This window comes from Opisthorchis viverrini (assembly GCF_000715545.1).
Source record: "Opisthorchis viverrini unplaced genomic scaffold opera_v5_84, whole genome shotgun sequence".
Taxonomy (NCBI): domain Eukaryota; kingdom Metazoa; phylum Platyhelminthes; class Trematoda; order Opisthorchiida; family Opisthorchiidae; genus Opisthorchis; species Opisthorchis viverrini.
Genome location: NW_008751741.1, coordinates 1,138,208 through 1,155,075, shown reverse-complemented (window position 1 = coordinate 1,155,075; position 16,868 = coordinate 1,138,208). Strand labels below are relative to the sequence as shown.

General features: G+C 42.1%; 1 protein-coding gene across 1 annotated transcript; it reads left to right on the top strand.

Moving 5' to 3' along the window:
- Positions 1-4,619: 4,619 nt before the first annotated feature.
- T265_04874 (hypothetical protein) lies at positions 4,620-15,610 on the top strand (the record flags this gene model as incomplete). Its single annotated transcript, XM_009169728.1, has 4 exons — positions 4,620-4,785; positions 8,531-8,698; positions 11,264-11,611; positions 15,150-15,610. The coding sequence occupies 4 exons, from the start codon at positions 4,620-4,622 to the stop codon at positions 15,608-15,610; spliced, it is 1,143 nt and encodes a 380-aa protein (XP_009167992.1).
- Positions 15,611-16,868: the final 1,258 nt, after the last annotated feature.

Below are 16,868 nucleotides of genomic sequence, written 5' to 3'. Positions count from 1 at the left end.
TTATTTTACAGTTTCAGTCCCTCGCTTATCGCACTCGCAAGAACGATGCACATGGGTGAAAATCTTGCGGTATCCTTTTTCACGTTTTTATGTCTGTTGTTGTGGAAGTACTTTGTTATATCTGCTGATTCGCAAATCTGTGTTATCTGCTGCTGACCCGCGCCAGTGCCTAGTTGCCGGAAAAAAGACTCACAGAAGGGAACACAACAGCTATATTCCGAACAAGCGAGTGCAAGAGCAAGAGTTACAACGGTCCCACGCTATTTAAAGGGGACTTTCTGACATTGATCCAGGCTGTCTGATAGGCTTTATTGAACACTCGTCAACATCGATCGTGCCTCTATGGAATGCCTGAACGCTGATCACATTCGGTCATGCTTCTGTGGCGTGGCTTTTGATGAATCGATTGAATGATTGACCGGTCTGGATGCTTGCCGACTTCTTTGTTGAAATTTTGGTGGAGCAGTAGGTGTCGGGCGTTCTGAGGTTACATTCAGGAATCTGACCTTCCTGATATACTTCCACCGCACACCGGATGAAGTTATGCTGAGCATTCGACCAAAAATGGCCCATCATGAATAAGGACCCTCAAGAGAGAACATTTTTTGTGGTCCCCGAGCAAATCTTCACGAATCGGTGACATGGTTTTATACAAAGGTAGACACAAAGAAGAATAGAACACGACGTTTTGCCTCACTCTGGATTTGCAGCACCGATGTCACTTCGTCCAAACCTAACGAAAGTAAATTATCCAACGTTGGGAGTAGGTGTCAAGAGTGGTCGAGCCACCTCTGTTGAACGGATAACCTCCACTAGATGAGATAGTTGTGTATTTCATTCGCATCAGGGGAAACAGCACAGCCTAAATGCCCACATTGTTGACTCCACCTACCGGTCGTCTACCACGTTAGACAGTTGACTGAACAAGTTCGGATAATGCAATTCCAAGGCGTTCGTTTTAGCTGAAATGATGTGAAATGTTGGCTAAAATTGCGAGATTAACACTATTTGTTGAAAAAAATCACAGTTGCAATACTTATTGTAAGTATTAGGTTAGGGACAAGTATTAGGGCTAAAACTTAGGTTGAAACTACACACAGTATCACTATCGAGAGCGGTACACTAGTACTGTATACTGGTATAATACATACATATCTGTCAAGTTCATGGTTGTGTCTGAGCTGAGATACTGCCTCGGGGCCTAATTTAAGGTTATCAGTCAAAGCCTACACTACTCGAGTAGCTCAGATTTTTAAGAAACAGTTTGCCACCCAAAACCTGGAAGGTCAGGTGATTGTGTTCTTTAGCCCTCTAACTATTCACCATCCCGGTGGGAGAGGCTTCGCGGATTCCCCAACAGCATCCTCTAGTAAGGCTTACTGGATTGCTGAAGTAAGCAAGCATCACAATAAGGTCCATTGCCGTTGCGTCAGAAGGCTACAAACGTACTTTAACACAGCTAATTAGCATACGTTGTTTCATATTACCCAGGCTCTTTGTGGTATGAAAAAACATCTTAGCGACCACTTACCTAGTTTTGTGGTATAAGAGTCGAACAACTTGATACGAAAGTTATCTTTTTTGGCATTCAGCTAGATGGTGAGGAACATTTTTCTAAGACAAAGCAAAATATTTCACGCCATCTAAAAATACATCAAAAACGCGAAACGTAAGTAAATTTTTACCAATGAAAGACAGATAGTGTCTGTTATCAGTTATTGTATCGACAAAACCAAGCTGTGGTCCCCCAAACAACTAACCCCGTTATGTAGACATCTACCAGCGAACTGAGTTTTTAGATGTGCCCAGCCACTTTGAAGAGCTCATCTTTCAGAACAATTGACAAAGTTTCACTTTGTGAATGTCTTTTATGCTAGCTTTTTACCAATGACAACTATGAATTCAAGAATGCCGATAAGAATTATTTTCGTGTCTGACATGTTGCATTATTTCTACGTGGGTTTGTAAATTCCAAATGCGTGGTGCAGACGCAGCGTGATCATGGAAGTTTAAAGTAAACGGGTAAAAACAATATATATTCGTAGTTGCACTGTTTGCCTTTTGTTTTACCTTCTGTCGGTACTTGTCTAGTTGGATTGGTCAATGTCAGTGACGTTCTTGTTGACAATTTCGATTCGTACTGGATGAATATCTAGAGGTGTGAGCATTCGGAACGAATAGAAGTCCGTCTCTAAGAACCATCCACTCTTATTCTTTCCTTCACGATGAAGCTTCTAAATAAGATGTGGTTGTACGGCGGCAAAACACTAGTGTTAAACGCTGACCTTATCCCGTCGATGATGAGAGGAGTATATGCGATTGCTGGTGAACATCAAGTTGCCGAGAGACGCACTTTGAAATTAAGATGGTGTCAACCGCAAAATCGTCCCTGGCATTCTCCATCCAAAATGACACAGAGTTTACCTCATCTTCCCATCGGCACGATATTCCGGATATCGATACATGTTTTCGTGGCACCAAGCATCATTTTTGGGGTGGAAGTCGCTCTTTGACAGTCCATCAGGACAGTACGTACATTTGAATGACATGGTTACCGAGCCTTCCAGCTGTTATTCAACTGAGTCTCTTGTTGACACTAACCTGCACATGAGTTTTTTTGCACACGCTAGAATTTCTTTACCCAGATAAGTTTATAAGGCAGCCACTGCGATCTCCTAGGAATAGGATTCATATTTCAAGAAGGTTGAAGGAAATCTAAATTTCCTACATAATGCCATATAATACATAATAAAAAATCCTTCACATTTGTGTCGTAAATGCTCGTTATCAAGATTGCCTGGGTAATCATCGAGTGATTGAGGGTGTTCTTTGGTGCAAAATGAATAATACTTCAAGAAATGAGTGACAAGCATTTTTTCCGACCGAATAGTAACTGAAATTTACGAAAAGATTGGCCTGGTAACATTTTTCCAACGCCTCACCCAAAATGCAAAGCGTTCGGTTTGAGAAGTCTGCGTCTAATTTTATGGATAGACGGCGGGAAAAAACATTTTGTCAAGCATAGGAACTACGTTGAGGAGATCTTGATAACAGGTGCAGGTAGATTTTGTAGTTTATTGTAGCCCCTTGTTTCATTCTAGTCCCCTGTTTGCAAGTAAAGAATGGAAGAAGTCTAAATTCACACACGTCCACTACATGAATGCCCAAAGCTTTTATTGGTGTGGTTTTGTACACCAAAATACGACTGCGTGCGCTTCAGAACGATCCTGCGGAGGTTATACTTGTGGGGACGAACTACTCTCATCTTGTGAATAACATTGTTTTAATTCAAACCTGCGAAATAAAGTCATCTTGTGGAAGAAATCCGTGAAGTGTTTGCTGGAAATTTTTCGTAAGCATGATGGCAATAACCAGTCTCACTTACCTCATAGACGCTACAAGAAAACTTGTCGACCTCTACTGTTCTGAAAAAGGTTATCTTTAAAACATTTTATCCCCCTTAACTATTTGAATAACGCGGAAGGAAGAAAGATTGCTAGATGAAATTATTTCACACAGTCTCTTCCGTTGCAACAGATGTAACACAGTCCGAAAAAGGGATGGCTTAGAAGTCTTGCAAATTGTCAAGTGAAATGTACTTATTCGCGCAGACCAGGCTAGGCAAGCTCAAGGTCTCTAGCGAATAATCAATAAAGCCTCGGTCAAGTTAATTGTTAGCGATCGACTACATTGCAGTAGGACGGAAACCGTCAAGCAGATCTCAACAGAGTGGTCGGTTTCAATGGTATTTCGGTCCCGCTTGGGAGACACATTCTCGAGTTTGCAAGATACTTCCTATTGTTGTAAGTGCCACGTGCTTTCCAGATCGGGTCACTTGGATCTGAGTTTTCGTTAGGATAGAATGAAATCCACCTTTCAACTGAGATGAACATTTCGGTTATTTATTGCTCTTGTGTATCATTAATCGCCTCAGTCTGGTTCAACTCGATGAACCTATGGAATGTCCTCTAGCCGCCGTCTTTTTCATCTGGATAAGTTAAAACAAAAGGTTCACACAAAATGACATTTCTAAAAGCTTTACTTATAGTTGGTAAGGATGATGCTAACTGCTAGAAAACTCATAAGTATGGAGACATAAATCGTTTCATCCTGGCCTCCAACCTCGGGCACTCTTGCAACGGCAAGGTATTCCAAACAAGCAGCAGTGTTGTGTGCACACCCAGCTCAAGAATTATTTCATCTTTATAACGAGTAGATTTAACAGTTTTGTTTACGCATAATGGGCTTGAAGCTGAAAAAAGTCCGGGCCATTGGTGTAGACATTCTTTGCTTACGCGTTTCCTCTCGAGGAACAGATTAACTGGAGGATCAAATGGTGATTCGTGTTGGTTTCTGAAGGGCTTATTACCTCAAAAACGTGCGCATCTTCAAGGCCAATCTGTCGATAGAACTGATCACCCTTGTGGAATCCCGCGAACAGAGGAGTACTATGCTGACGTAACTCAAGCAACCTATTGCAGCACACTGTTGCTGTCTTGGAATCGTCCTTTCTCAGCCTGCTTCCACCGGTGCGGAATTTCAGAGGTCACTAGTTCTTTTGAATCTTCCTTGTTGTTTGTCTCACGACTGTGACTGTTAGTGATCTCTCTTGTATTTACATGCGTCCATGTGGCTTGCATCCTTATCTTATTGCGTTGTGCCATCAGGGTGTAACGTTACTTGCATTTGGTAATGGTGCTCCTGACGTCTTTAGCGCCGTGACAGCGATTACTACGGGAGATCCAGATGCTCCAGACGAAGGACTTGGCTTGGGATTCCTTCTAGGTGAGTGTGAGGATGTTGTCAGATCGCTACATTCTAACCTATTACAAATTCTTTCGAAGTCTACTGATGCGTGTACATCGAATGTGCTTGTCTTTGACAGTCTTGCAAAAATTTAAAGGTTGTGAAACTTCCTGTATGGAGTGAAATATGAGTCGGTTAATATTCTGATAAATGATTGCACATGCTTCATCGGATTATTCTGGCGTAAAATGCTTGCAAAGGAGGCTATATCACTGGGATGAAGGAGGTGAACAAGCCCTTTTCCACAGATTGGTCTACCTATTGAATAGTACCGTACTGAATACTTCATGTTACATCTGATGCACTCTAAATTGTATTGAAATCAGTGATCGTTCGATCAAATATCCTGTGTCAAGAATAACCACGGTCTGTGAATCTTTAGTTCGGAAGTGTAATCCAGCGAGAGTCCAAAAACTCTCGCTGTTATACTTAGTAAAATGAATGGTCTGTTGAGGATCAATAAATGCTCCTTGGACAACAAATGCCTAGTTTCAGTCGACTTTAAACACGCACATCTCGTTTTCATTATTTTATCTAGAGTTTCGAAAGGATTTTTCTCTGTGGTTCACGGTGATTTGTGGAGAGGTGATACCCACCTGAAGAAACTGATGAGATGAGCAGAATAGAACAATTTTATGTTACAGAAACACCAATCCAAACCATATGGAAGAAGTCGAAAAAAGTACAACTAAATTCATTTTCACCTGTCAGTCCTATGTTTTTCCCATTTTCTGTTGCCAGAAATAGGAGGAACAAAATTCAAATTCACGCACCTTGTAGCCGACTACTCACTCACAGCTTACTGCAGGCTCATCCAGTATTTCACCTTCGTATGTGCTAAAAATGTGGCAGACTACAACAATTTGAAATGAAAACCGAAAATTACTACACATTTTCTAAGGTTAAAAGTAAAGTTCACTTTTTGAAGTTTGTTGGTTACATGGGTTGAACGGGGTTTCTTAAAGCTCATAAATACGCGGAAGAGAAATTAGCCAACATAACAGGAACCTACTCACAGGGTTGCTGGAAACGCTTCGACAGCTCACGACCGGTTTCGCCCTTCTTGAGGCTCAATTGAGTCTCCCGTGAAATCCAAATTGATTTCCAAACGAGTGTATTTCTCGAAAACAGTTTAATTTGGGTTCAAGTAGAACATAAGGTAGATGGAAACTAAGGGACCGCGCCTACCTGATCGGCTCCAATAGGGACGAAACCGGTCGTGGGCTGTCGAAGAGTTCTCAGTAACCTTGTGAGTAGTTTCCTTCATGAAAATATACTGCAATATCTCGAATATCGTGCCAACTGAAACCTGAGGCGGCCTTTGTGCGGCACATTTATTTGAAAAAAGTCATGGACGAGAGATCTGATTGAGTTTCTCGTGAAAACCAAATTGAGTTGCGAATGAGTGGATTCGTCGAAATCAGTCCAATTTGGGTTCAGGTAGAACATAACAGGAATCACTTTGCTAAGCTCGGTGGTTTTAAACCTTCGGTAAAAAAATCGCCTTATTTCTTGCATCTGTACATTAGAGTACGAAGAAAAGCATAAAGAGTACCGGGCAAGTTGTGTTAGCGGGCTATCATCACTGAGCTATCTGAAAACGTCCAGTTCTTCCCTCGCCTAGTTCACTTTATTTCTCGGGACAGTCTGTTAGACAGAAGTTGCTGGTGGTTTTTCTTCTGTCTTCAAACAACTGCTTCAAAGGTCATTTGCTTACTGGTAAACGTGTGATAAGAGGTGCAGGTGGAAACGCTGCTTAGGGTAATAATCGAGACTTAGTTAGTTCGTTTCCACGCGGAAGTGACCAACAAACAGGCCAGATTCAGGTGGAATTGTTTCTGAGGCCAATGTTGAGTTCCGACTTGATTATTCTATTATTGGTTTCAAGTTCGAATCTTGCACATTCGTTGGAGTCCGGAATTCAACCAATCATGCATCCACAAGCGATGTGCTAAGAGCCTTCTCTTCGTTTAACACATTCATATAAGCAAACCATACTTTCAGGAAAGCTGTATAGTCCACTCGGGGCACGAAAAACGCAGCAGTTAAACAACTGAGGGGTACTAGCATGAACGCTGTGCGACACGACTGCCATTGCTCTACAGATGTGCATGAATGCATTTGATTGATTTTTTGCTAAATGTCTGCTTGATCAAAACCACAAAAATAAAAAAAATCATCTCTCAACAGTTAGTCCAGGATGTGAATGCGCTGATCCCTCGAAGTTCATCCTTTATTCACATGTTGAGAGGCGTTTAACGACAGTGGGCGATCTGAAATAAAACGTGTTTTATAAAACTCGTTAAATGTTTTGAGAATTTTCAGAAATCACCAAATTTTAGAAAGAAAAATTGCGGAATTCCCAATAAGAAAACTTTAATTTTTTTACAGGTGTTCCATTCTTCAAGTGTGTTGGATGGGTTGCCTTTAGTGTTCTGCAATACGCGTGCCCAGTTAGACCGAATTCAGAGTTCAATGTTGTTAAAAGATGACTCAATATTCATGAAGTTTGGCTGATCTTGGTTGATCTTGTGAGGATATTGAAATCTTGGAGAAGCCAGTTGGTAACTCGAACCATGGGCGTATTTGGTGTAAAATCTTCCTCAGATTACATCCAAGGAATCATTCAGTTTGACGTGCATCAAAGTCTCGGTATTTCCTGTAATGAGTTATTACTACAAGTTTAGTAGACGTTTCTTAAGGCACACGCAACAAAAGGTTTTTTTGCTTGATTCTGTTGGTTGGCTTCTTCGTGTGAACATAACGTGAAGTCTAAAGGTGGAATAGCAACGGGCCCAGCCACTGGTCGTTACCGACATCTTTCTTATTTTATCCGGATTTGGTTGGCGTTTTGTGGTTTCAGAAGTCGAAAGTACTGGAAATTTTGCACGCTATTAGGTACATACAGTCCTAGTGTAAAATCCACCCTGTAAGTTGAAGCCCAGCTATGTCGAAGGGTCGAAGAGCACTGTACAGCTGTTTCACCCTTTTTGGGAATCATCAGCAGTGCGCATCTCATAGAGCTCTAGAGAGTCCCGAACCCACAACCTCCAGGTTAGTAGTTTGAACACTGAACTGTTCGACCACTAGCGGTGCAGCACATAAGTCATGAACGAGGAATTCAGCTGGGTTCCAAATGAGTCTCCTGCATTACCAAATTTGTTTGCTAATGAGTGTGTTTCGCTAATATCACCTGTTAACTTTGTAAGTCAAAATGTGCTAGCTCGAGGATGATAGGGTGGAAATGATACGAGAATAGTGATATTTTCCATCTCAAGTTGAACTACACGAAACGGGGCTAGTTTTTAAAGTTTAAAGTCAACTTGAAGTGAGTATTACCATTTTGACAACTCTTTTCTCCAAATTGATCATTTATGCTCATTTCTTTCTAATAAGTGAGTGTTGATCCTGCAAACTAGTGACTGAATTTTCACCTAATAAGTTCGAATTACCAAGTTTTTGCTCCTTGCTGTTACTGAGGAAGGGTTAGGGTTTTGCACAAAAATTGTTTATCTCCTTGACACCTTCCCCGTGAACAGTTAGCTCAGGATACTTCGGGTCAAAAGTTAATGTTGTTCCATTTCTATAGAGTGTTTATCTCATATGCCTAAAGGGGAACCGCTAAACACATCGTTTATGGTGAAATTGTTTACTTGTCCTTGCTTTACTCGATTGTGTTGTTGGGATAGCTTTTCCTGAACCTGCATTTCATTTTATCCCACAGGCTCTGGTCTACTGGTCAATACAGTTACAGCTGGACTCGTCATAGCCAGTACGCCATTCAAGATGAGCCGCCGACCCTTTCTGAAAGATATCTTCTTCTACTTGTCAGCAGTCAGCTGGAGCGCTCTGATACTTATTCGACGCCGACTTTACTACGCGGATGCAATCGGTTAGATTTGACTTAGAACTGTCCTTTTTGAATAAAAACACCAAGGAAATTTCATAGTGTTTAGCGCTAATTTCGGCACATAATGTCAAATTACTCATGGAAAGCATGTGGGTTAGTATACGAATGTAATGTTGAGGTCTTGACAAGATCTCATACGAAGGCTTCATTCCTCAAGTAAACTAATACTGAGATTTCGAACTGGGCTGCGCTGCTACTTTATTCTTCTTGGGGCTCATCGCGATTAGCTACATGGGTTTGAAATCAAACTTCTGATCAGGAGTCTGGACACTACCTCTTTACTTTGCGCTAAGGCAAAAAATGGGCCCAGCCTTTACTTACGCGCGACCTTTCACTGATTGCCAGTGCATCGTTTCAGAGTAAAACCAAGCCATAAGCATTAGGATGAAAAAAGCTGGTTGATATTTTCTGATGGCAAGTCTGACTCAGCTAGCGTAAAAATTTGTTTCAATCACAAGTCCGACTTTAGAATCGACTCACAAAGTGACTTGAATGAACCAATTGTGCCAGGTAGCCGGCTGGGTCGGTTAAGGGCGAAGAAACTCAGTTAGCTGACAGGCAGTCATGTGGCTTTTAGTTGTACATTATTCAGTTTACGAAGAACTCATAAAGGTGAAAAAATACTTCTATCCGAGGGAAGATTTTAGCGGTTTGGAAGTTTTTCCGTTGAAATGCTCCACCAAAAACCGACTTCCCAAAAACCGGAGGAGATAAAAATGAGAATTATCTCCCTCCAAACGGCGCGCTACTCCAGGAATGTCTGGCATCTTTGAGGGATTTAGCAGTTGAATATCACGTCAACCAGCTGACTTCAGGAACTCCGCTGATTTGATTTCCTGCCATATTTGTTGAGCTTTTTGATCCCACCAAAAACGACCACCAAGCGGGCTGGGGGTGGTCTTGCAGCACCACGGTTGCAGAGAGAATGAAGCAACTAACAGTAATTTTACACTAACCGATTTCTACGCCGTTATTAATGTTCTTGGCTGGTTTTCGTGATAGAGTATCATGCTTTGTGGTTCTTATCCGAGCGTATTTTGACGGCACATAATACACTTATTTTTACGAGGGTAGATGACAGGAGGCTGACGACCATCAAGTAAGTTGAGTAGGTTGCGTTTAGTATGTGGCAGTAACAGCGGTGTGAAAACGATGTAATTTTTGGGGATTTACTGTAGGCAGGGTGGAAAATCTGAGTGCACAGACTGTGCCTATTAGGAGAGCCAGCTCCGAACGTAACGGGACTACATAACAGCCAATGGAATAAACGTTTTCGTTGAGACCGATTTCATTGGTTGTTCTTCACTCGCCCTTGCCAGATGAGTTGTAGTCTTAGTATCACTTTTCGACCCGCGACAGTGATCAATAGATCAGCCGGTTCGCACAGGCATTGACTTTTTCTGGTTTGGCCAACCGCACCAGGCGATCAGGCGGCTATTCAGACCGGGGGTCACGGTAATAAGAAAGCATTAAGTGACTGTAGTCCACAACAGTACCAAACACCTCGAAGATGTAACAGATGATCCACCTCTCCCCTGGTTTAGAAGCATGTGATACAGTTCTCGTCAGCCAGCTATTTCGAGAAAATATCCAAGTTAGCACCACTAAAGTCTCTGCTCAAGGATAAAATAACGAAATAGACAATAGAGGCCTTGCTTAAATAAGCATATATTCCTCTTGAAGGGATTGTTCAGTGTTTTGATTGGTCGTTCATAAGTTTTTTCAAAATAATCTATTTTGTCATCCAGGTTTACCACCTTACTGAGGTGACATCATCTATTTATAGTGGGTGTTAAGCTCAGCTCACAATCTGTCTGCAAACTGTCACAAACTTTTACTTACTCTAATCTACTCACCTCTAAATAGCATTTTTATAGTTCTCATGCGGGGACCCGTGTTCATGAGGCACATCTGTATGACAGCCGTTCACAGGCATTTTGACCAAGCGGAACATTTGGCCGAACCGATCAATTATCAAATTATGGTGCCTAAGTTTTAACACTCTCAAGATAAATAAGTACTAGTCGGCCACTCTAGTCAAGACTATTAACTTTCAGAACTACTTAGGTCGAGATTCGGGTTTGGTTTTTGGATGATGAAATATAAGTGACTTGATGTTTACGGTATTACCCGTTCGAGGAAATTTACCTTACATATTGCAACAAACTGAGGCTAACAGTCTTTCCATCAACTTGGGCGATATTTTTCAAACAAGACGCTGGATCTAGGTAAATTTGTGCACACTACCAGTTTTTGTGTTATAAAGCAATCGTCTGAGAGAATCAGCATTCAGGTCTAAATGATCCACTTAGGTGTGCTGACTAGATAGAAGGGTACACGAGGATTTCACAACAGCTGATAATATTCAATCCAAACAACATCGATGTTTTTAAATAACTTCTCCTATCACTATTCCAGTTTTTAGGTACGTAATTTTCCGCCATTAAAAGTTTCTTTTGTGTGTTTGTGCACGCCAGTGGTTTCCAGCAACAAAAGCCTCATGATCTATGTGAAACACTCTGAATCCTCAATTTGATCCTTTCTCAGGCTTTTTGGTATTCTATTGTTGTTACGTGCTGGTCACGTGGGCTGGTGGCACCATTCACCGTCGCCAAAAAGAAGCGGAAAAACGCTACGGTTCCGGTACGTTCTGGCCAACACCTATTCAACGGCTACTAGACGGGGTGAACAGAACGTGGGTGAAGATTAAACAACCTCTTGCAGTTTGTTTCAACCGCGCCTGTCCAATGTACACACGATTTCGGAAGGAGCTGTGTAAGCTGAAAAGAAAACCAGAGAAAGGAGAAACGCCAGGCACACAAAGTGACGTTGGGTCACAGGCAGTGGAAAAATCTGCAGCAGCAGGACAGCCGTTCGTGATGAACGGCTCTTTGGGTATGAATACACACGCTAACCCTTGTGAAATACTGTTCAGTAGTATTAGAAAGATTCTTCAATTCAGGAGTAATGTTTTTTCGGGGAGTTTCAGGTCAAGTAGAAGCTCAAGCCAATAATTATAAATCTTGCCAGCATTTTCGTGCGTAAAGCTATGTGGAGTTGGTACAGTTACCCACCCCCGAAAAAAGTTGTCCATCTGGATAGACATTATTAACGCAAGGATGTTACGACCCATTCCTTGTTAGCCACACATGTTATAAAAGCTCCTGAATAGAAACTAGGCCAGTAAGAAACAAAATACTCTGGTCAGTAAAACACACCCATTGCATACCTATCTGGTTCTGACAGAAAAGTCATCTGGAAACCAGCTGTATCGCTCGTTTTCAGCAACATTGTGAGTAGTGTATTACGTCGAGAATCCTCTATATTTACGCTGTCTTCACCGGGTTAGCTGTGTTTCACGAAAAGTGGTGAATCGTGCACAAATGCCTGTATGCTTTGCGTTTTCAGAAAAAGAAGATTTCAGAAACGAAGAATTGATCGGGCGGCGTAACAATAGTGAACCAACACAACATTACTAGCACACTGAGTACAAAATTATGACGACTCCGATTAGCTGTTGACTACGACGGAGCGTGATGGGCTGTGAGAAAAACGGAAAAGCGATTAGATACCAACTCGGTTGTGCACAATCTTTATTATTTGGACTATCTCTTGTAACTTATCCGCGGTGTGCCCTTACAGAAAGGCTGTGCATCTTGAAAAGTATCAAAGGCTCACAATTTTCTAAAGAATGCCCATTTTTCCACCCTCTGTCTCCCGCTTTTGGCTATCCAAATAGAATAATCTAACGACTTCCGGAGTGAAAGAAACACGCAGCTCATCAGTTATCAAACTATTCTGCTTCTAAACTAGGATCCTGGTGGAAATTACCCCATCCTATTTCCATAGGGTTCATTGGAGGGAAATTATTATCTCTGCAAATGTTAACTTGTCCACCATCTGCGATTTTTCAGTATCCAGAATATATTCAGTAATAGTCATCGGATTTGTATAACGGTTACTTAAGGACCATACCCTCCACTTTATCAGACACCAAAAGTATCCCATAAGTTAACTTTAAAGACAGTTTCGACTATCCTGCGTGATATATGCGCTCTCCCATCTTGTGAGTGACACCTTTGAAAGCACTACTTCAAGATGTTTTGATGACGTCGTAGGCAATTCTACAAGCTCTCTTCAGCCACCCTCGGATAAAAGATGGTTTAGAATGGTTTGATATCTATTTTTGATTTCCCTTACTATCCTGGTCACCCAAGAAAGCGAGTAAATATATTAGAAGAATTTCTTAAAAGCCCTCATTGAGGCTCAAATTATATAAGCGTCTGAAGGCTTCAGCTTATACTTTTGTGCTTGAGATCATCATCATCATCATTGTCAGCCGTAATAACCGCGTACTTGTCGTACAGTGGTTGTAGCTGCCACAGTTTCGTTCACCAATGATTTGGGGAGGGGGGTAGGTAGCAGCGCATTGCAGGCGGGAGCAGATAAGTTAGCGATTAAATACAGCACTCTAGGTGGACTGTTAAGTGGGTGAACTTGTAAGGGAGATATGCATTGAAGGTAATAGCTTGGATGCATGAGCGCCATTGAGGGCGTGACTGGGCCATGTCTGACAATGTCCCTAACCATTAATGTGGCCCGTCTCGGGGTCCCCATCCAGAAAGACGGCAGTGACCAGAGCAGCTGAGTTTGCCGGAAATGGCTTTTATACTTTGCTGCCAAGTCATTGTTTGGCCGCATCTGGCTCCCTTCTACTATTCACGTGGTTGTGCTTGAGAAGAGGATGTCAGCGGCTTAAATGGCATTTTGAAGGTCACTGAAGTCGTAAGGTCAAATCCAGTTTGATATTTTTAGCCCTCTCCTGCGAACTGGAATTTTATGATTCTCTGGAACTCGTTTCGCTAAACATTTGGACCCACCTCCATCCGCCAGCCTATTTGAGGACTAAGTTTTCCCATCAATAAGGATCTGCGCTTTGAAGGATTTCGACAAACCTCTGTTTGATCACAAAAAAATAGAAGGACTGTTGAAAATGTGGTCCCGACGATCGGTCACTGACGTTATTCTACGGTTATATGGCCGCGTTTCACCAGACAGTTATGTATCTCGTTGAATGGCTAACCCTTACAATTGTATGATTTGCGGAGATGTGGAAATCCTGACACCTCCTTTGTATGGTACTCTAACCTAGTACTTGGCAGATTCGAAGGCCATCCAGGTAAAATGGACTTGCATTCACCATTTACCTGTTATTTTGCATACTGTGAGTCGTACTTTCAAGTGTGGCGTACGCTTGAGGTGTTGAAAGCTTCCGCTTTTTTTTGTTTTATTCATATGAATATAGGAGCTACTACCCCCCTCGTATGAAGCCAGTAAATGAACCAACCTACTCTTGCGGCGTAGGTGTACACCTGATGTGAGCTCTGTTTACAACCGGAACTGAAATTTGCCTGTCGAGTGTTAGTTTGCCTCAAGAGGATAGAACGCAGCATACTTCACTTTGTCCAACTGGCACACACTAAATATTAACTATTAAGACGGTGGCCATTTCGTTTCCGTCTAACAGAAATGAGAATATAGAAGTAGGGTATCTCCTGTTCGTCAACCGGAAGATTTCTCTCCCGCAACGCATTCAGCTTGTCAGTCGTTTGTGACTGTTAAACAGTTCTGTGCTATGAATTCCCTAGATAGAGACAGCCTAAATAGAAGGACTGCGTTCCGTTAGCAGATCAACAGATTGTATCCAAAAATGCGTTCGTTTTTGACTTCACACCCGAAGTTTATTTTACACAACTTGAAGTACAGAGACGCAAGTAAGGTTTCTGTCTCACAAATTTGTAAAAACGCCGCGATTGACTAAATGAAGAGGTAGCTAGGATAAAGTACTATTCGGAACATGAGGGATGTTGGTACTGCAAAACCATTTATGTACGGTTTTTGCTCATAAATTGACAGAGGAGTGCATGTAGGGGGTGTTAAGGGATAGGTCGAGTTTGTCGTTAGTCAACGCAAAGTTGTCTGTCGGGCGACCTTGAGAATTGTGTTCTCTATGGACGAACTTAGAGACCAACGACTGGAAGACGACTGGAAGACGATAAAAAGTACTGGTAATCGGTTAGGCGCAAAATACATCATGAACAAATTCGGAATGTGTCAGTACCATGGAAAATGTCCGCCGTACTTCTCGTGTTCCTTCACTTCAACCAAAAGAACGACGCAGTGCATTGGTCCTGGGCGGGTATTAATAACATAATTTGTTGATCAATTACTTGCCATATAGTCCAATTTCGTCAAATTACAACATGCAAAGAAATTGGGATCTATATTTATACGGTTTCAAAGAGGAAGCAAGGCATGCCACTGGCATGATGCATGAAAGCAACGTAGCTACGGTTTCAATCCATTGTACAATACTCTACACTATCAGACGCGTTTTAGAAGCCATTGCTAATGATCTGATGTTTATTTTCAGCTAACGGAGGGGTTGGAGAACAGGGCAAGAATACGATTTCACAACGCACCTATCCAACACTTAAAAAACCTACAATTGAGGTGACTTCACATGAAGATCCCGATTATCAACTCGACGCTCCTGGTTCCCCTTATACACCTTCGGCAGATATCACCGCGGACCAGAGTAGAGCTTCTCCAATGCAGCCCGCGGAGAACATGATTCCAATGAATTTAATTCAACCTGGAGAACACCATAGGAAACGTGCCTCCTCGGTCGGTACATCTAACGAGAACTGCAATCCACGCCGTCTATCTACCAGCACACCAGGACCTGGCGTTCTGACTCGAGATCGATGCGGACGGTCTTATTCGGTAAATAGAAGACGTGCAAGCGCTCGAATGAGTACAGTCGGTTACGAACTTCCCTATCTAGTGCGATGGATTATTGGTAAATATTGCTCACTGCTGAAGCCGTTTTGACCAACTACTCTCTAGCACAATTCGACGGTAATGATTACAACATTACAGGCCACTATACATATGCAAAATATAAACAGGGCTATGGTATGCGCAGAGCCAGAAAATCTGCCTAGTGTTCCTCGAACCTCTCAGTTATCACTCGCACTAAGGTAATTGAATTCGATATATAGCCGGTGAGAAGTTAACATTTTGTTTACTTTTGTCAGCAGCCACGAATCATAGAGTTGAATAGTCACCATGTAAGTAAAGAAGTAAAGAAGTACGGACGGATGTTAGAGAAAAGTCAAGTCTAAGTTGGACACCCATTTGGCACATAAATTTTGCTGAATAAACTGGACTACGAGAGTTCCGCTAATAGCTAGCTGCATGGGGTTTGGATTGCTTAGGATTACTTTGAACGCTTGGCTGAGATCTACTGAGTAATCTGTGCTCACCATGGGCTTGGTTCCGTTTTTTTCGTAGTCGCATGGCTTAGATTTGTGTCAGGGCTCTACTCAGATGATTCAGTAATTCGGCAGTTATTTGAGGGGGGGGGTAAACTCTGGTTTTCTCTGTCTATGTAGGTGTCAGTGCACTCACTTGAAGTGAGTGGGCATATGACAGGAGAAATAGCGCAATCAAGTAAGCATAACTTATGAGATAGAATAGGACGAAATTAGTGGGTATGGGTGGGAGTTTTTAATAGAGCTTCTGTCCAGTAGATGGAGCCTATCTATGGTGAAAAGCCGAGAAGCATTGGGAATCATCAGCAGTGCACATCTCACGAAATATTGAACCTAAGCGAGATTCACATCAGCACTCAACCGACCCTATCCAGCTAATCAGTAAAAATGACTGCGCCAATGACTGTAGCCAATATCAGATGGCTTTTAGGACGGATTTGCTTCCAAACACGCAGTTGAATGAAGCATTCACGTAAACTTCGAGGTGACGAAAGTCTAATTACATACTGTGTGTGAAAAAGGATGTGTACCAAACACGCGGTGATTGGGTTAAGTGAAGCCCCAAGAAAGGCGAAACCGGTCGTGGGCTGTCGGAGAGTTTTCAGCAACCTTGTGAGTACTTTCTTTTATAAGTGGAGACTTCTTCATAGATGTTTGGAATTGTGGTGATGACCAAGGATCCAAACATGTAGATAGGCGTATTCTCCAAGCCTTGGCACAAGTTCTCAGGTTTGTTTAGCGGTCACTTCATGGCAACGGGTGTATAATGTTCAGGGGTTAGGCGAACACTTTCAGATAAAACGTTAAGCCGAATC